Source organism: Elephantulus edwardii, unplaced genomic scaffold (genome assembly GCF_000299155.1).
Source record: "Elephantulus edwardii isolate Elephantulus edwardi_28Jun2011 unplaced genomic scaffold, EleEdw1.0 scaffold00102, whole genome shotgun sequence".
NCBI classification, from domain to species: Eukaryota; Metazoa; Chordata; class Mammalia; order Macroscelidea; family Macroscelididae; genus Elephantulus; species Elephantulus edwardii.
In genome coordinates this window covers 1,252,627-1,274,175 of record NW_006399852.1, presented here as the reverse complement: position 1 = coordinate 1,274,175, position 21,549 = coordinate 1,252,627, and the positions used below count along the sequence as shown (strand labels likewise).

The window sequence follows — 21,549 nt, the reverse complement described above, 5'->3', positions numbered from 1 at the left end:
AGTTATTACCTGACTTGGGAGGGACTGGAGAGCATTATGCTGGTGAACTAACTCAGTCCCAGAAGGATAAATATTGTATAAAGTTATTATTGTAGAATGCATATATGGATGCAAGAGGGGTAGGAGAGGGTGGAAGCAGAGGGATGCGGATGTGTAGGGGGGAGGGGATTAATCATGGGGTTGTACAATTTGACAGGTGGGGAGTGAGGGAAACTGAAAGAAGCTGATTTTGAAAACAATGTATTAGAATTTTGTAAATAAACTAGTACAAAATTTTTAAAAGTGTATTTTTGTGAATTCTTGGAGAGAGAGAGGGAAGGGTTATGTAGAAACAAATTCAACTCAACTCATAACTGACCCTCCAGCAGATTTTCAGAGTCTGTAAATTGCCCAAGAGGAGATTGCTCATCTTTTTCTCTCTAAGAAGCTAGTGAATTCGAACCACCTACCTTTTTTGGCTTGGCAGTTCAGCTCCTATCCCACTAGGCCAGCAGAGCTCCCTAGACCATAGATTTTTACCAGTCACCACTGAATCACTTCTGACTTATAGTGGCTCTTCTGTGTCAGAGCATCACTATGCTCCACACGGTTGTCAGTGGTTTATTTATTTTGGGAGTAGATTTCCAGGCCTTTCTTTCTGGTGTCTTTGAGTGGACGTGAGCCTCCAACCTTTAGGGCAGCAAATTAATGTGTTAACTGTTTGCACAACCCATAGATTCTAAGTCCACAGTTACCGTTGTTGTCTTGGGGCACTATAAAATTAATGTCAACTTCTGATGACTCAAAGTAACAGAGTAGAATATCTCAGAGTCTTCTGGATGTAATCTTTGCCAGAATAGATTGCCAGGTCTTCTCCTGGAACCACTGCATGGGTTGGAACTACTAACCTTTCCATTAATAGCTGAGCACTTAACCATATGCCACCAAAACAAACACACTCACTGCCAGCCAGTCAATTCTGACTCACAGTGACCCTGTAAAGACAGAACAGAGCTTCCCCCAAAACTCCCAAAGCTAGAGATCCTTATGGAAGTGGATTCCCACATCTTTTGCCCATAGAGCAGCTGGTGGGTTTGAACCACTAACCTTTTTCTTAGCTGTACATGTTAACTTTCAATCCATAAAGCCCTAGGCTAAAGAAGGTTACACTGTTCTGATGGATGGTAGGACTATCATAGTCAACAATGATGATGACAACAGTCAAGAAATCAAAATGTGTGCTGCCCTGTAATGGACACGGGGCCATCACAGTCAACATTGATGATAACAGCAGTCAAGAAATCAAAATGTGTGCTACCCTGGGAAAATCTGCTGTCAAAACCTCCACAAAGGAATAAAGAGCAAGAATGTCAACTTCAAGACTGCAATGCAAATGACCCAAGCCATGCTCTTTTCAATTGCTTCCTAGGCATCTGAAAGTTGTATGTTGAATAAGAGTGGCAAAGTGAGTTGGGATTATCTCTTCTGTGTATACAGACATTGCGGTATGACTTAGACTTTCCTAATAAAATCTGAGGAAATGGCAACACTTAATCTTTTAAACTGGAAGCAGGAATGGCATCCACTTCCTAAACAACATGCCTCCAGAAACCCTATGAACTTTGATAAATGTTGATAGTTATAGAAAGACTTCAGGCTTTTTGTTCTTAGGGTCGCTATGAGTCATGCTCAACTTGAAGACAATCAACAACAAGAGAACAGTGTAGTGTATTAAGATTGGGTTCTTGGCCAATACTCCTCACTATACCAATGCTATCTTTTTGCAAAATTTTAATCTTTTAAGCATGATGGATTTTATGACATGACTTTTTCCTTTTCAAATGCTGTATTAAGATATCTATCTCATAGTCGACTTGTAGGCATGTACAACAACAACTGAAGCTGAGCTGTTCAGAACATTCTCTTCAAATTCTGATAATGGAGGAAGCTGACCCCACCCAGCAGCCTCCTGTTGACCTCATTTTATTCATGTTTCTTCCTCTACCAGAGTGAAGTGTTGGAGGTCATCTTTAGAACCGCTGCCTCCCCAGGGGAGGTTGAGAGCCCGGAAGTATCAGTCCTCACACAGCCCAACCTATGGCCACCTTTGGTCATTGTCCCGAGGGACAGACAATCTTTATTTTACTATTGAAATACAGAATTCGAAGACTTGTTTCTGTTCTGGTTTTCTTCCCCACCCTCCTTTTTGACTTCTGATCATTTCATTGCTTAAAACCAGTGCCTAACATTTGGAGGGAAATTTCTGTGATTATCATTAAAATAATGAAGGGATTATTTGGCCAGTAAGAAAAATGGAAGTTAAAAAAAACATCATGAACCCACAGCTCTGCTCAGCCCAAAGTTATTTATTAATTATAGGAGAGGGCAGAAAAACACCACATGCTCTGCACTGTCATTCAGAAAGGCCACTGAACCACAAACTACATGCTGTGATTCAGGAAAGCAGACAGCTTGCTGTGAAGAATGCAATAATCAGGCGTCTCTTGGAAATTTCCTATTAAACATGATCAGATACTGTCCTCTCCTCCACTTGGATGTCTCCACCCTCCAGACCCAGCCACGTCACGTTCAGATCTGAGATCTTTCTCTCATTGCTTTTGTTCATTCACTATGCATGTGCAGAGGACTCTGTGTTTCCCTGATTCTGTGCTGAGCTCTGGAGAGACAAAGGCAAATGGGAAGCATTGTTGTCATGCACAGTCTCAGGCATAACAGCTTTGGGAGGAGAATGGCTGGACAGTGGTTTCTGGGGACAAAATCCAGGGGAACTGTGCAAGGAGTTGATCGTGGCTCAGAGGCCTGCTAGACGTTTTCTTTGTCTTGGTTGAAATGCACATACACACATGCACATGTGCACACGCACACACCTGCTGTGAGTCTCAGATTTGGCACAACTGTATATATTCATGATAGGTGGTGCTGTGTGCTGTTGAATCAGAGCCAACTCACAGCTGACACTCTGCTGGGTTTTCAGAGGCGGTAAATCACTCAAGAGGAGATTTCTCCTCCTTCTTGTGCAGAGAAGCAGTGGTTTCAAAACATGTGCCTTCAAGTTGGCAGTTCAACTCCTTGCCATGAGGACACCAGAGCTCCCTCATGACAGATGGTATTTATTAAAGACTTAGCTCCATGTAGAGTATTGAAGGTCTTTTGTTCATAGGGTCACTATGAGTCATTTACAACTCAAAGACATTGAACAACAATAACAACAACAACAATATAGAGCTCTGTTGGCATAATGGACACAAAGTTATGCTACCAAACCCAAGGCGAGTGATTTTAATCTGGAGGCCTCAGGCCTGGTTAAAATTGTTTTTTGTCTAAAATTCTTCTAAGTGGTATAGCACTGGTCTGGTGCATTGCTATACAGAAGTAACTTGTGGTTGCTGTGATGCTAAACACTGTGACAGTGATGTGACAAAAGAGATAATGGTTACCCATGGCAGACAGTGTTTGGTGGAGCTCCCCGATTAAAACAAGCTTGGAAGCAGGAGTGGCATCCGCTTCTGAAATAGCTTGCCTCCAGAAACTCTATGAACTTGGAGAAATGATGAAAGTTATACAAGGGTTCAGGTCTTTCATTCAAAGGTTTACTATGAGTCACAGATGGCTATATATCACATAACAACAACCACCTTTCTTCAGCACAACAAGAGATGTCATTCAGAATTCACTGCCTCTGCCACTTTCCAGCCATGTGGCCTTGAATAAGTCATAGTCTCATTCAGCTATGTTCCCCCATTTATAAATTAGCCCTTAGTGGAACGTGATTGTGAGGATTAAATACGATTATGTATGTAAGTACTTCTGCTTTTGCTTTAAATCCACTCACTGCCATCAAGTCAGTTTTTACTTCCACTGGGTTGCAAAGCTGTAAACATTTATATGGAAGAGACTGCCCATCTTTCTTGTGAGGATCAGCTGGTGGACTGCTGAAGTTTGGGTTATGTAAGTCACTCTGCCACCAGAGCTCATGTCTTTACTGTGTACATCTAAATAGTAACTGTTAGCATAAAAGATTAGACTTAACTGGAACTGCCACCGCCTCTAAAGAAATCAGGTCACTGATTATGTAGAACAAGCTCGTGTCATGGTTCATGTCACTTGTACTTAAATGGCATAATATCACTTTGACAGAGTTGGTTACATATTCAGTCTCCTCACCAACTGCCCCTCAGCCCTTGCCACATAGGAAAAACAGACAGGCAAGAGAATTTGGAAGTCATGGACTCAAGTAGCCTCATAGCATTCGAGCCCATTACCTCATCATGATCAAAGAGAGATACATGCAGACCTGTCGTGCTACCCTTTATAACATCTCTCCAAAGTTTTACTGGCCTGAGGTTAATAAATAACCCGGCACGGCAAATCCACACAATTCATTTTCTAGGCCAACATTCTGCAACCAGTTTGTCTTAAAGACTCGGAAGTGACTTGGCTCTAGTTTAGAAATTCAATGGAGACTTTCCTTTGATATTTCTGTAATCTAGTTGTTTATTTGACTGAACTTCCTGCACATTATTTTTAGGACCGTTTGAGCCATAAACACCAAGCTGGGAGGCCTAGCAGACCCAGCTCACTTTCTGTAAAGATCAGTGCTCTTCGGTGTTAACTCCTTAGGTCCCTCTTGATGGAGCAGTAGGAAGGTCTTCTCTGCAGGCCCAGGACCTGACAGGCCCCACACCCTTCACAGGGTCGAAAGCCAAGTTCTTTCTCTTTGCTGTTTTTGTTGGGTGACATTGAGTGACCGTGACTCCTAGTGACCCTATGAACAATGGATCTGTACCTTACTCGATCCTATGCCTTCCTTGACTGGCATGTAAAATAACTCACTACAGGGTTTATTCTCAACTAGACCCAATATTTGGTAGAATAAACAATAACATGAACAATGAAAAATGGTTGAAGGGACGGCATCTCAAAATCCAAAGTTCTTAATAACTATCCGGAAGTCTCTATGTGATGCAGTTAATGGACCGCTCATGGAAAGGTTGACAGTTCAAGTCCACCTGGAGACTCACTTGGAGGAAAAGACCTTTTTCTACTTTGGAAAAAATCAGCCACGCCTGCGGAGCAGCGTTCTGCTGTGATACACCTGAGGGCACCATACACTGGAACAGACTCTCCAGCCATTTTTTTAGCAGTAGATGAATAGAGTTGTTCATGGTGCTGTTGTGTACTGCAGAGTCGGAACTGACCCATCCCTGACTGACGCTCCAGCGGATTTTCAGAAGCAGTTGAATTGCAGTGGAGGAGATTGCCCATCCTTCTCCCATGGAACAGCTGGTAGCTTTGCCTTTGGGATGGTAGTGCAGCTCCTTACCTCCAGGCCACCAGCGCTCCCAGTACTGTAGGTATCCATATACAGATTTCCAGAAGTCCCCATGTCCCTGAACGTTGATTTTCTGGCTATATCTCAGATAAAGCCAGATGAATCAACACTCAATTAGAAATGACTACACCATTTCTCTCTCACACACCATGAAAATCACAGCCAAATTGTCTCTACAGATAGGACAAAAATGTTAATTTCATGGTTTTTTTCTTATGAAACTTCATAGAAAGCATTTTTCTGTGATTTCATAATTGGGAATAGTTATAAACTAATTCTTGGAAAACCTGGGCAATATTTTTTAAAAAAATTATAAATGGAATACTTCGCAGCACACAGAAACAAGGATTCTGTAAATCACTTCCTAGCTTGGGAGGGTCTGGAGAGCTCAGTGAACTAACTCAGTCCCATAAGGGTAAATACTATGTAAGACCATTACTGTACAACATGTATGAGGATCCAGGTAGGGGAGGGGGGAGCAGAGGGGTGAAGATGGGGGAGGGGGAGGGTAATCATAGGGTCTCACAATTTGATAGGTGAAGGGAAGGGTGGGAAAAGGAAATGGGAAAGATCTGGTGCAAAAAAAACAATGTATAGCAACTTTGTAAGTTAAACCAGTATAACAATAAAAATTTTCCATTAAAAAATAGCAATATTTAATGATAAGTCTTTTGTTGAATGTTACAAAAGAAATTCTTGTCCCACCTTTGGACCAAGTCGCTGGGGCATCACAGCATGTTTTGTGTAATGTGTTACTGGGGTTTGAGGGACTCATAGATAACTCCTGTCTTCCCCTTCTAAACTCTAAATGATTGAGAAATACATGGGAGCCAGACAGGTGATCCAGTGTCTCTTTATTACCTCTGAAAGCTAGGTGGGATAGTGCGGCTTTCGTCGGAAGAGGCCTGGATTGCTAATATTCCTGGTACTCCCTCCTGAGTTAGGCAGACTGGCCAGCCAAGAGCCAGACGGCTGGGTGCTGGGGTCCTGCTAAGGATGCAGAAATCTGCAGCCCGGCCCCCTCCTCCAGCCAGGCAGTATGCTCCACCCCTCCCCCCCAGCACACCATCAGGAAACCCCTTCCCAGAACTTGACCCTGAAGATGCACAGGAGCATGAGGCCAGGGGTACTACTCTAGAGGGTCTCTTCCGTGTGGGTAGAGAGAGCCATGACCCCAAACATTGGCCTTTTTCCGGATTTCTTTCAGACCCACAGTCTCCTTTCCCAGATCCCTGTAGTATATCACACACTCACACACATTGCCATTAAATAAGAACCAACTCGTGGCTGACCCTCAGTTAGGTTTCCAGGGCAGAAAATCACATGGGAGATCACCCATCTTTCTCCCATGTAATGGCTAAAACGACTGGAACAGCACATCAGAAGAGAACTGCCAGAAGTCCAGGCTGGGTTTAGAAGGAGTCATGGTACTAGGAATATTGTAGCTAATGTTAGATGGATATTGCCTGAAAGCAGGGAATACCAGAGGAATGTCTATCTGTGTTTCATTGATTATGCAAAGGTGTTTGACTGCGTGGATCATAACAAACTGTGGCTGACTCTGAGAAGAATGGGAATCCCAGAATACTTGATCATGCTAATGGGAAAACTATACTTGGACCAAGAGGCAGTCATCAGAACAGAGCAAGAAAATAATGCATGGTTCAAAATTGGGAAGGGTGTATGCCAGGGATGTGTTCTGTCTCCATACCTTTTCAACCTGTATGCAGAACAGATGACACAACCCTGCTTGCTGAAACTGAGGAGGACTTGAAGTGCTTGCTGCAGAGGGTCAAGGATGGCAGCCTCCAATATGGATTGAGGCTCAATGTCAAGAAGACAAAGATTCTCACCACTGGGCCAATTGGCAGCATCAGGATGGATGGTGAAGAGATTGAGATTGTTCTCAACTTTAGTTTGCTTGGCTCAACAGTCAATACTCTTGGCACCAGCAGCCAGGAAGTTAAAAGACACATTGTGATTGGAAAGTCTGCTGTTAGGGACCTCTCCAAAGTACTTAAGAACAATGGTGTCACTCTGGAGACTAAGGTGCGTCTGATACAGGCTGTGATCTTTGCAATCACTTGTTAAATGTCAGAGAGTTGGACAATGACTAAGGAGGATAGAAGGAGAATTGATGCCTTTGAGCTGTGGTGCTGGAGAAGAGTATTGAGGGTACCATGGACTGCTAAGAAAACACAGATTCAACCTGTAGAGGGTTAAACCAGGCTGCTCCTTAGAGGCAAGCATTCTGAGACTCCATCTAATATAATTTGGACATGTTGTAAGGAGGGACTGGTCCTTGGAGTGGGACGTCATGCTTGGGAGGGTGGAGGGACAGCGCAGGAGGGGAAGGCCCTCTAGGAGGTGGATTGATTCAGTGACTGGGGTAGGATGGGAGTGTCAGAGACAATGAGATTGGCACAGGACAGAGCAGAGTTTAGGGCTGTTTTACATAGGGTTGCTATGAGTCGCAAGCAACTCAACAGCACATAAAAACAATGGCTAATGGATTCAAACTTTCATAGAGGCATGGCCTTTGTGTTAGCCACACAGCGTCTCTGTAGACTAGCTAGCACCCTAGCTCTGCCCTGGAGCTGACTACAACCCACAGAGTTCTGAACCCTGCCCTATCCTGCACCATCATTATGATCTCCTCGATGTTCAAGTCCATTGTTACAGTCACTGTGTCAATCCATCTCGTTAAGGGTCTTCTTCTCCTTCACTGATCCTCCATATTTCCCAGCATGCTGTCTTTTTCCAGGGACCTGGCCTTTCTTGACAATATGCACAAAATATGTGAGGCAAAGCTTCACCATCTTTGCCTCTAAGGAGCACCTAGTTGCACTTTTTCCAAGACAAATTTGTTTGTTCTTTGACAGCCCATAGGCTATTCAGCACACTTCACCAACACCACAGCTCAAAGGCATTGATTTTTCTATAACTTTTATTCACTGCCCATCTTTCAGATGCATACAAAACAATTGAAAAATACCATGTCCTAAATCAGGCACACCTTAGTCTAAATTTATATCCTTGCTCTTTATCACTTTTGAGAGGTCTTTGACAGCATATTTTCCCCAATGTAACATGTATTCTGATTTCTTACTGCTGTTACCATGGGTGTTAATTGTGGGTCCAAGTAAAATGAAATCGTTGACAATTTCTATCTTTTCTCCATCTATCATGATGTTGCCTATTGACCTAATGGTGGAAATTTTGCATCCTTGATGTTGAAATGTATCCATATTGAAGGCTGTAGTCCTTGATCTTCTTTAATAAATACTTCAAGTCCTATTCATTTTCTGCAAGCAAGCTTGTTATTTGTATAATACGGGTTGTTGATGAGTCTCCAATCCTGATGCCACATTCTTTTTCTATATAGTCCAACTTCTCAAATTATTTGCTTAGCATACAAATTGAATAGGTATGGAGAAAGAATACAGCCTTTCCTAATTTTAAACCAAGCAGTGTTCACCTGTTCTGTTCACACAAAGGAACACTGTAGCTTGGGTAAATGTTTGCAAAGCAAATTGCTTTTCCACGCAACAGTTTACACCTATTTTGTTTCATGGTATTGGTTGCAGCTTCCTCAGTGTAGCAACATTCTTCCCTCTTCCTCCCTATGTTACCTGTTTCTGTCCATCCCTCTTTCCTGTTCCATTCTATCTTCTGAGCTTTGGTTCTGGCAAATGCTGCCATTTTGGTCTCATACGTTTGATTGTTCTGAGGCCCATATTCGTCCTTGTGTTATTACCCTCATTATGGACCAAGCAATCATTTGGTTGAAAGGTCCTCTCAAGGGTGGGTTCTGTTCCAGACCTGACAGGTATCTAAAGACCATGGTCTCAGGGTTCCACCAGTATCTGTCCAACTAGTAATGTAAGCCTGTACTGTTTCTGATTTTAAATTTTGTTCCACATTTTCCCCCTTTTCTGACCAAGATCTTCTAGTGATGTTGCTGTTATATACCTTCAAGTCCGAACTGACTCCAGCAGGTTTTCAGAGGCAGTAAAATCACATGGGAATAGATTGCCCATCTTTCTCCTGAGGAGCAGCTGGTGAATTAGAACTGTGTGCCTTTGAGTTGGCAGCACAACTCTTAACCGCTAAGCCACCAGAGCTCCCTTCTGTTGTGATACTGTTTGTTGTTATTAGGTGCTGTCATGTTGAGTATGATGCATAGCAACCTGATGAACAACAGATATGAATCCTGTCCTATCCCGTGCCATCCTCAGAAACTCTGACACACTTGAGCCCATTGCTGCAGTCACTGTGTCAATTCATCTGGTTGAGGGTCTTCCTTTCTTTCTCGGACCCTCACCTTTCCAAGCATGGTGTTCCTCTCCAAGGAATAGCCTCTCTTAACAACATATCCAAAGTATGTGAGAAGAAGCTTTGTAAAAATCTATGAGGATTAGTGGTTCATAAAAGTAGTAACTGGAAGACCCTCTGGTGAAGCTGCTCTACGATCCTGAAGACACGTGGTTTGAATCCACCAGATGGTCCACTGGAGAAGGAGGGGAAATCTCCTCCTTTGCCTGTTGTATCTGATTGGACAGTACACAACAAGGGAAAACAAACAAATAAACAAACAAATAAAAATAGGTTGAAAGTTGTAACTGGGTACTGTCTAGTTGTTCTGGCCTCAGAGTACTAGGGACTGTGAAATCATGGTCCATTAATCCTCTGAATTAATTGTTTCTGAGTCTTCGATTTCCTTCACTCTTTGCTCTCACTGGAGAGAAGCCAAAAGCTGCATCTTAGCTGGCCGCTTGATAACTTTAGAGGCCCAAGCTGATACTCACCAAAGTAAGAGTGTCTTTATGGACTGTGCTATGCCAGTTGACCTAGACGTCCCCATGACTGTGGCCTAAGGACCCAAGGTCATTCTCTCAAACTATTTGGTTATGGCTGAAACATCTCCAGAACTTTGCCCTTGCCTACTGTGTACTATCCTTGAACATACACAGCATGCGTAAATACATATGTAGAAATGGCTCTGTCAAACTGCACACCTTCATCATCATTTTTTCCCCACATCTGTTCAGCTTACATGTCATGGACCTGTTTTAGACGGGCCAATACTACTACTGGGTTGTTGTTTTTCTTTACAGTGAGAAATCAACATTTTACACTCTATTTATTCTTTTAAAACATCAAGTATTTGCTGTTTATGAAATTTCTAGATATAGTTTGGAAATATCCAAATGTATATTTGGGGTTTTTTTCAAATAAGTAAATTTTAAATACTGTATACTCATTCAGTGAGGCCATTACTACTCAGAGATTTGTTTTTTTAAAATATTTTTTATTTTATTTTATTATTTTTGTGTGCATGTACCATCAAATCAGATCTGACTGGTACAGGAGGAGATTGCCCCACCTTCCCTAGCAGAGCATCTGGTGGATTCGAACCGTGCACCTCTGGGATTGTAGTTGCAGCTTCTTGCCACTAGGCCACCAGAGCTCCCCTTCAGAGATTTATTTTTAATTTCCAGAACTGCTATTGGAAGCTTAAAAAAAAAAAAAGTATCCCAAATACTCTAAAAAAATGCACACAGAAGCAATGATTTTGTAAATTACTACCTAACTTGGGAGGGACTGGAGAGCATTATGCTAAGCAAACCAACTCGGTCACATAAGGACAAATAACGTATAAGACCATTATTGTAGAACAAGGATCCAAGATGGTAAGCGGGAGTAGATGGGTGAGGATGGGGAGGGAGGAGCTTAATCAGAGGGTCGCACAATTTGATGGGTGGTGGGAGGGGTATGTAAACGAAAGGGGAAATATCTGGTGTGAAAAACAATGTATACAAATTTTGTAAGTAAACCAGTTTAAAATAAAAATTTTATTTACAAAAAAATGCTATGTCTTTGCCCTTTATGGTGAGTAGGACTTTGAAAATAGTCTTCTGGAGCTCTGCTTGGCAAATTTAGTTCAAATTTGGTAATAAAGGCTTTCGTTAAGAACAAGGTGGTCAGAAAGTGGTGAGACCTTGATTTAAGTGCCTCCTTCTGCTGGAATGTCTGTAAGAAGGCACAAGAGAGGCAAGATGGTTAGATCTTGCTGTTCAAGGAATGTGTAACTTATGTTGTTGTTGTTTGCCTTCAAGTCAAGCATGACTCTTATTGCAACCATATAAACAAAAGGCCTGAAGCCCCTCTACAACTATCAACATTTATCAAAGTTCATAGAGTTTCTGCAGGCATGTTATTTAGGAAGTGGTTGCCACTTGTGCTTCCAAGAGTAACTTATAGTTAACAATTACTTAGTGGTCAAGTTGTATGTTTCCTGTCACATGAAAAAGGCATTATGTTTAAGTGAGTAATGTTGCTGTTAACACTTAGAATATGATGAGAACTTTCATGTGTTGTTGGGTCCCATTTCTTCCTTCCACTGTGTGGCTACTCACTCATTGCCATAGAGTCAGAACAAACTCATGACCCTCCAGTGGTTTTCACAGACTGTAAATCCTACAGAAGGAGATTACTTCTCTTTATCCCAAGGATCTGCTGGTAGATTCAGACTGTCAGAGGCACCACTTTTGGGTTATCATTACAGCACCCTAAGGACCCACCACATACATTTCTGTAGGTGCTGCCTGTGTTATCCAGGTAATACTGATCCTCACCACTGTTGTTATGTGTCGTTGAGTCATTTGCGACTCATAGCGACCCTATGTACAACAGTCCTAAACTCTGCTCTGTCCTGTGCCAGTCTCACTGTCTCCGATACACCCAGCCCAATTACCCCAGTCACTGAATCAATCCACCTCATAGAGGGCCTTCCCCTCCTGCGCTGTCCCTCCACCCTCCCAATCATGATGTCCCTCTCCAAGGACTGGTCCCTCCTTGCAACATGTCCAAAGTATGTCAGACGAAACCTCGGAATCCTTGCCTCCAAGGAGCAGCCTGGTTTAACCCTCTACAGGCTGAATCTGTTTGTTTTCTTGGCAGTCCATGGTTGTTGTTGTTGTTAAGTACCGTCGAGTTGTTTGCGACTCATAGCGACCCTATGTACAACAGTCCTAAACTTTGCTCTGTCCTGTGCCAGTCTCACTGTCTCTGATACACCCATCCCGATTACCCCAGTCACTGAATCAATCCATCTCATAGAGGGTCTTCCCCTCCTGCGCTGTCCCTCCACCCTCCCAAGCATCATGGTACCCTCAATAATCTTCTCCAACACCAAAGCTCAAAGACATCAATTCTGCTTCTATCCTCCCTAGTCATTATCTAACTCTCCGACGCATAACAAGTAATTGCAAAGACCATAGCCTGTATCAGATGCACCTTAGTCTCCAGAGAGACACCTTTGCTCTTCAGTACTTTGGAGAGGTCCCTAACAGCAGACTTTCCCATCACAATGCATCTTTTAATTTCCTGGCTGCTGGTGCCAAGATTGTTGACTGTGGAGCCAAGCAGACTAAAGCTCCTCTTAAATGCTAACTCAGTCCTACAAGGATAAATATTGTATAAAAACATTATTGTAGAATGAGTATTAGGATCCAGGAGGGGTGGGAGAGGCTGGAAGCAGAGGGATGTGCATGTGTAGGGAGAGGGGGTATTAATCATTGGGTTGTACTATCTGATAGGTGGAGGGGGTGAGGGAAATTGAAAGAATTTGTTCAAATTTGTATTTGAGTTTTGTAAATAAACTAGTAGAAAAAAAAGAATGCTCACACAGGGAAAGTATTATTTCCTCTTATATAAAATAACTCAGTATCGACAAGTGCAAACAGATCTACATTTATTTAAAGTTTCTAAGAATGGACTGTGGCTTAGTGGTAAGGAATTGTGCTATCAACACAAAGTTACTTGGTTCAAATCCACCAGCTGCTCCATGGGAGAATGGCAGGCAATCTCCTCCTTTGTGATCTACTGTCTCTGAAAACCCATTGTTGTTGTACAATAGTGTACCATCGAGTCAGAACTGACTCATAGCTGACCGTCCAGTGGGTTTTCAGAGGCAGTTCATCATATGGAAGGAGATCCCACATGGCTGGTGGTCTCAAACCACTTGCCTTTGATTGCTCTGCAGCTTCTTGCCACTAGGCCACCAGAGCTCCCTGAAAACCCACTAGAGGGTCAGCGATGGCAACAAAGGGTGGACAGAAGGGAAGGGGCAACTCATTACCCAGGGGCCACTGAGCTTCTGATGAGGATGATGAACAAAATGTGGAAACAGATGGTGGGGACAGTGGTACATGGTGGTGAACACAGTTCACCTCGCTCTACCACAATGAGACAGGAAAGAATGATTGCTCACCTGTGACCCTGGTTCTCTTCCAGAGCATAGGAAACTTGGCAACATGACTGTGACCGTGAAAAAGGCCGTGCCCTCGCCCGAGGCCGTGCAGATCCTCTACCAGCGAATGAGATATGAGTACGAGTTCTACCACTACGTCCGGGAGCAGTTCCACCTGCTGAAGCGCAAATTTGGACTCAAGTCCCATGTCAGCAAGCCCCTCCTGAGACCCCACTTCTTTATTCCCACCCCCCTGGAGACCGAGGAGCCAATTGATGATGAGGAACAAGACGACGAGAAGTGGTTAGAAGATATTTATAAGAGGTGATGCAGCACTGGTGGCCTCCCATGGCACGAGCTCCCTTTCCAGAAAGTTTTATTTGTCTGTCTAGAGGGAAGGGGAGGGAAATCCTTAAGAGACTAAATTAATGCTCCGCTGCATTAACAAGAACAAAAACATTCCCACGTGTTGGGGTCGTTGGGAGATGCCCGGTTTTGCGGGTTTGGTTTGTTTCATTTTATTCTCTGTGTGTGTCTTGGCTGCTTGGCCCTTTCCCAGGCACTCTAGTTGGCTCCATCACCAGACATCTTGTCCTAAAATCACTTTTCCCCTCAGCAAAATGGGAACAAGGGAGGAGAATCTACTCTGTAGCCCAATAACTTATCATTTGTACAATAACTTGTAAAACATCACCTCAGTCGTGGGAGACATCCAGATTTGTACATTTCAGTAGATATACAAAACCACTTTAGAGACCAGGGCATCTAATCTAGAAGAATCTAAGAGGAGAAAGTAAGCCAGCCAAATGCAGACATAGGAAAAAAGGATGCCCTTGAACGAGTGGGTTCAACTCACGGTGGTGGATAGAATTCTGGCACTGGGCCATCACAAGTGCAATGCCCTTATTTCTGAAAGAACAAGACACTTGTGCCACCACCACAACAGTTCAGAGCCTTGAACCCCTTTACAAGGTCAAAGTGCACGACAAGCTGCTGTGAGGCATTCCATTTCCAAGTCCCATCCTCACAGATTGCCAAGGAGCCAGGCTGGGGGAAGGACATGCACCCATGGAGGCGTGTAGGTAAGGCGGGTAAAATCTGGAAGTGGTGCAGCATCTAGAAAGGCACTGGGTCTTGTCCTTTCCAGCCAGAGTGAAACGTCTGCCTCCCTGGTATTGCTCTAGATGGAACCAGTTTAGTTCCAGCATATGATATGTCTGGCAGAAGTTCTACCACAGAAAATGCATGATCGATTAGTTACCCACCTGAACCAAGTTGGGTGCCACTTGGTACCCTTCACCTTCTTGTCCCTTAAAAAACGCCTGATTTTGGTAAGATGGGGTACTGAGTTTTGGGCTTTGCTTATGGACCCTAACCTGAGCACCTTTTCTAGGGACACCAGGAAAAAATGTAGCAAGAACTTCTTCATAAGAGACTGCTTGGCCAGGTTTTGGAGTAGGTGACTGACCCCAGTGTGATCTGAGTAGATATTGAGCAGTTTCACTGCCCCCAAGTATCTCTTCTCCCCTCCTCCCACTCCCATCAGTGGCTGCCTGTCAATGATGCCTTGGTCCAGCCATTAGAAAGCTATCCTTTTGGGTTGTCAGGTGTTTTCAGTTTTTAAAAGTTCAAGGGCCAGCACATTCACCCTCTCCCTGGGTTGATAAAGTACAGCTAGCCGAGAAACGGGGGTGTAGATGCTGGAAGCAGAAGATGCAACCAAGAAGGGCACATGTGTTTTTTTGCTACTATATGCCTTTCCCTCCTCCAGCTAGCCTTCCAAGTGCACTAGCAGATATGAGCTGGGACTATTCCATGGTGATAATAACTCTGATTTGACACAAGCTACACATTCTCTACTTTTCAGAGACCAACAAGCCTCTCTAGAATTGTTTCCCTCCCTCGCTACCATTGGATGGTAGCCAAGACAGAAAGGAAGCCCTTTGGAACCTGTCGAGTGCGCACTAAAGCGGCTCTATCATGAGCAGTGTTGAGAAGGCACCACGCCCCAGGAGTCCAGTAGATACTGGAACCATCAGAGGCCAGCACTAGGCCCCATGTGGCCCTTCTCTCTGCCCTCCAAGAGTCGAGACAGAGAATTGATAAGAGAAATGTCCTTAGAAGAGGAAAGAGCCTTTGTCCTCTTCTGAGAGCCCAGGGCCTCTGATATGAAGGCATCCTTCCGAGAGCAGCCTGGGAACACAGCGATCATGTCCCAAACAAGAGCTACATTGTGAGTTCTTATGAAACGACATCTAAAGAGTAATGGTTCATTTAAATGCTGTGCAAACTCAGAAAAAGAAAGTGACGTTTCACCCTAATGAGGAGGAAAGGTTACATTTTCTCCTGCTGTTGGAATATTAGGACTGTTGGCCTTTAGGGGGAGAAAATGCATCTTCTTTTTCCAGGTTCACAGGGGCACTTCTCCCTACCTGTTTAAAGACGCAGACACCCAGCAGCGATCTTCCTGCAATGTAACAACAAAAGATGTGGAAGGACCAACTTGCAAAGCCCTGGTGTTATTTTGGCCCAGCCAACAGCCCCCAGATATCACCCCTCCTCCCCCAAAGCAGAGGCACTTCATCAGTTTATTTGAAGCACGTGACAAAGTTTCTTTGGCTCTGTGCCCAACACAGTTTGTAATTCATGAATGATAGTGTACATTTTACATAGTTTAATTTAAAAAGACATTATAAGCTGGTTAATCTTTGACTGCCTTATTTATTATAACCTTTCAGCACATTCCAATGTTTTAGTTACTCAGGAAGGAGTTAATTAAGATGATTTTATTTGGGTCTGATGGGTGTTTTTTAAAAGGAAAACTATTATTATGAACCATCAACCCACTTTCCTTGAGTGCCGTGAAAGGGCTTGTAATTTTTTTTTTCCTTTTCAAAGAAGAGAGGTGTTCGGGGGTGGGAAACAGTATTTGACATGGGTGGAAATTAAAGAATATATTTGGGACTGAAACATTAGCTTAGCTAAAACAAAAGCAATCTGTGTTTGAGATGAAGTGTTCCTTAACTTATTACCCACGTAAATAAATGAATATAAATTAATTGAGCTTTCCCTCCATTTTGTTAAAACAAGTTGAATGTTTTCTCCATTCTATTGATAGCTGGAAATAAAAGTATTCACAGCATCTTTCAATCTCCTTCAGTGATCAAGCCTCTTTTATTTTATCAAAATGTGATTTTGAAATTGTGTATTTTTTTTAAAAAAGTTATTCACTTTTATTCTGGATATCATATGGCATGAAAAAAGGTGGCTAAGAAGAACATTAACTTCTCAGTCAGTTATCCAGGTCTGTGTATAAGATAAGATACCACACACAGGCCTTACTGCTATCTCCACTAGCTAGTCTGATGTCAGGGAGCTCTGGTGGTCTAGTGGGTCAAGAGTTGGGCCGCCAATCCAGAGGTACTCCGTCTGAATCCAGTAGCTCAGGGAAAGATGGACAATCTCCTCCTGTGCAAATTACAGGCTCTGAAAATCCACCGAAGCCTCCACTATGCATCGTTTCCAACTCAGCAGCACATTACAGCAGAAGCAATTTGGTGTCAGAGGTCTGAATTGTCAATCTCCAATATCAGTTATCTATGAGTTACAGATGTTAGCTGTATCCTAGCATGTTGCTAGGAGAGGTTATTCATTGGAGAGATACATCATGCTTGGGAAGCTGAGGGGACAGTGAAGGAGAAAAAGATCCCTGACCAGGTGGGTTGACACAGTGACTGCAGCAATGGGCTTGAGTGTGTCAGAGATTGAGAGGGTGGCCCAGGATTAGATAGCGGTCAGATCTGCGGTGCAGAGGGTTGCTATGAGTCATACTCAACGGCACCTAACAATGACATGAGTGATAGTATGGGAGAAGATTCTTGAAAATTCCATGGACTTCCAGAAGAACAAATAAATTTGTCTTGGAAGAAATACAACCAGAGGGCTCCTTAGAAGTAAGGATGGGCCATACAGAATACATGCTGGCAAAACAGTGCCAATTATGAAAGGAGGAGAGACAAGAATGGAGGAAGGAGAAGTGTATGCTATTGAAACCTTTGGTAGTACAGGAAAAGGTGTGGTCCATGACAATATGGAATGCTTCCACTACATGAAAAATTTTTATATTGGACCAAAGATCAAAACAATTGAAACAATTAAAACTTTGGTACCCTTGCCTTCTGCCGCAGAAGGTCAGATCACTTGGGAGAAAGTAAATACTTGATGGCTCTGAAGAATCTGTGTGACTTGAGCATTATAGACCCATATCCACCATTATGTGACATTAAAGGATCATACACAGCACAATTTCAACATACCATACTGTGTCCAACATGTAAAGAAGTCATCCGCAGAGGAGATGATTATTAAACTTAGTTCAAAAGGAAAAACAAAGTAGTAAGGATGGTGAGACTGGGACTCACTGTCAGGAGGGACCAGACCCTGGGGTGGGACATCAAAGCTTGGTAAAGGAGAGGGTCCATGGAACAGATGGAGGACTTAAATGAAGTGGATTGATACAGGGGTTGCAACAATGATCTCAGATGTAGCAACAAATATGAGGATGGTGCGGGGCTGGGCACTGTTTTGTTCCCTTGGAGACGAAATCTAAGAGAATTAGCTCAGTGGCACCTGAGAGCAACAGCATCCCAGCTGTCTGCAGTAACACAGAAAAGGAAGACTATGCCTCATCTTGAGTGTCTGCCCTGATCCCTTTCTTAAACACATACAGCCTCAAAATCTGGAGAGTGCTGGCCTTCTCAGTGCATTTCAGCCAGAAATCGCTCCCTCCCTGAGGAATTTCACTGCTGCGTTCAGATGGAACATGAGAGACGCCGTGTATTTACAAGCAACCATCATTCTTTCTAGATAGTTGACACTAAATTCCAACTATATATGGCTTTTGTACAAATAGAATAATAAAATTTTGGTACCAAATGAAAGAAAAATCCATTGAGACCCCATATTTGAAGTAATAATCTCAAAAGCCTTATACAGCAAGTGATGAGCTGTGAGCTTACTTTCTTGTCGAGCTTGTTCTGTGCCCTGGCAAAACGGTCCTTGGCTGGAAGTGAATGGTCAGGGAAAGGGCCCTTTTTAAAAGCACCACATATGGAGTTGCTTGCTGGAGTTTGAAGTTCTTTATAAATGTGTTACCACCTGTGGAACTTTCCAAGGAGCTATTTGACATTTAAAGGAATTTTGGAGATAATAGTCTTTTTATTTATTTATTTGCGATTTAAGTGAAAAATCTGTGACACAAATTCTTTTCCCAGTTAACCATTCATACACATTTTTGTGTTATGCTATTACTTACAATACCCACAATGGAACTCTTCCCACTTCCTCCCTGTGATTCTCATTTCCATTAGTCCTCCTACCCTTCCTGCCTTCTGAGCTTTATGCCTGAGAAAATGCTGCCCTTCTGGTTGTCTGTGGTTGATCATTCATTGTAGGGAGTGAGCGCCTCTCTGCTGGTCCTGTTCACCTTATATTGTTGGACTGAGGATTGAGCCACAGGGGTGAGTGTTGTTTCCACATTTTAAGAGTGGCTAAGGCCCAGAGTCTCTGAGTTCTACTACTCTAATAATAGCATCTCCTAAAACAACAGAATGATGATCCATTGTTGTTGTTAGGTGTTGTCAAATGAGTTACAATTTGTTATGCGTCCTTTGAGTCAGCTGCAACTCACAGCTCTAAAGCCTGCCCTGTCCTGAACCAGTCTCACTGACTGTGACACACCTACCCCCATTGCCTCAGTTACTGTGTCAATCCATCTCATCTGGAGTCTTCCTCTCCTGCACTATCCTTCTATCCTCCTGAGCATGATGTCCTTCTCCAAGGACTGGTCTTTCCTGGATACGTGCCCAAAGTATGTGAGACAGAGCTTCAAACTCCTAGCCTCCAAGAAGAAATTTGGTTTTACTCTCTCCAAGACAGACCTGTTTATTTTATTGGAAGTCTATGGTATGTTCAAGACTTTCTCCAGCACCACAATTCAAAGGCATCAATTCTTCTGTCATCCTTAGTCATTGTCCAGGTCTCTGATGCATAGATAGTAATTGTGAGACCATAGCCTTGATTAGGCAAAACTCAGTCTCCAGATTGACATAGTTGCTTTTCAGTACTCTGGAAAGGTCCCAGACAGCAGACTTTCCCAATGCAATTTGTCTTTTGATTTCCTGATTGCTGCTGTGAAGAGTGTTGATTGTGGAGCTGAGCAAGCTGTAATTGTTAACAACCTCAATCTCTTCTCCATCTATCATGGTGTTGCCAATTGGCCCAATGGTGAGAATCTTTGTTTCTTGATGTTGAACTTCAATACATCCTGAAGACTACAGTCCTTGACCTTCTGCAGCAAGCACTTCAGTACTTCTTCAGTTTCAGCAAACAAGGTTGTGTCATCTGCCTAACGTAGGTTGTTGATGAGTCTACCTCCAATCCTGATTCCACGTTCCTCTTCATAAAGTCCTGCTTCCTGAATGATCTGTTCTGCATATAGATTGAAAAGATATGGAGACAGGATGCATCCCTGATTCACGTCTCTCCTCTGATTTTGAACCATGCAGTGTTTCCCTGCTTTGTTCTGAGGACTACTTTCTGGTCCAAGTATAGGTTTCACATAAGCACAATCAATCAAATGTCCTGAATTCCCATTCTCCTCAAGGTTAGGCACAATTTATTGTGATCCACACAGTTAAATATCTTTGTATAGTTAATGAAACACAGATAGATATTCATCTGGTACTCTCTGATTTCTGCCAAGATCCATTTGACATTAGCAATAATGCCTCTCATGCCACAACCTCTTCTAAACCCAGGTTGTATTTCTGGTAGTTCTCTTTTGATGTACTGTTTCAGTCATTTCTGGATGATCTTCGGCAGGATTTGCTAGTGTGTGATATTAATGATATTGTTCGATAATTTCCACTCTCTGTTGGATCATCTTTTTTTGGAATGGGAATAAATATGTATCACTTCCAGTAATTTGGCCAAATAATTGTCCTCCAGATTTCTTGGCACAACGTGGCAAGCACATCCAGGACAGCATCTGTTTGTTGAAATATGTCAATTGGTATTCCATCAATTCCTGGGGCTTTATATTTTACACAATACTTCAAAACAGCTTAAGCTTCCCCCCTTCAAAACAACCTAAACTTGCTCGTTCGTCACCATTGCCTCTTGATCATGTTGTTTCCTGAAATTCTTCTGTGTCAGCCAATTCTTTTCAGTACACTGACTCTGTATACTCCTTCCATCTTCTTTTAGTCCTTCCTGAATCATTCAGTATTCTGCCCATAGCATCCGTAAGTATTGCAACTCACAGCTTGAATTTGTTCTTCAGTTCCTTCAACTTAAGAAATTCTAAGCCTGTTTGATTTTTCTTTTGATTTTCTGACTCCAGCTCCTTGCACATTTCATTATAATACTTTGCCTTGTCTTCCCAAGCTACCCTTTCAAATCTTTTATTCAGCTCCTTAATTTCTTAATTTCTTCTCTTTGCTTTGGCTTCTCAGTGCTCTAGTGCAATATTCAGAGGTCCTTCTGTTTTCCATTTTGATCTGTTCTTCTTCTTCCTTCTTTGCAATGACTTTTGCATACTTCATGAACGATAGTCTTGATATCTTTCCACAGCTCATCTTAGCAACCTGTAAACGGCAGGTCGAAACCTTCCCCTTTCTTTCAGTATCTCCATCATGTCCACAGTCTCCACCATGCCCCTGGCTGTGCTGCAGTCACTGTGCCATTCCATCGCCTTCGGAATCCATAGGTATTCAGGGAGGAAAATAGCCCTGTTAGGTGAAATTCCCCTCAAGTGAAAAGAAAGGAGATTTCAAAACAAAACAAAATTACTTCACATCTGAAACTGAAAAAACCTGTTTTGAAACAAAGGGGGAAAGGTACGTTGAGTATCCTACTATGAAAAGAAGGCCGATTCTGGCTAAAACCGACGTGAAGTGTCTGT

The 21,549-nt window shown here is 42.9% G+C and overlaps 1 protein-coding gene across 1 annotated transcript in view; it reads left to right on the top strand.

Annotated features, from left to right (window-relative positions):
- Positions 1-13,914, top strand: part of UST (uronyl-2-sulfotransferase) — a 484,633-nt gene extending 470,719 nt beyond the window's left edge. The window contains exon 8 of the mRNA XM_006891649.1: positions 13,631-13,914. Within this exon, the coding sequence (XP_006891711.1) occupies positions 13,631-13,914 (284 nt within the window). The remainder of the gene's footprint in view (positions 1-13,630) is intronic.
- Positions 13,915-21,549: the final 7,635 nt, after the last annotated feature.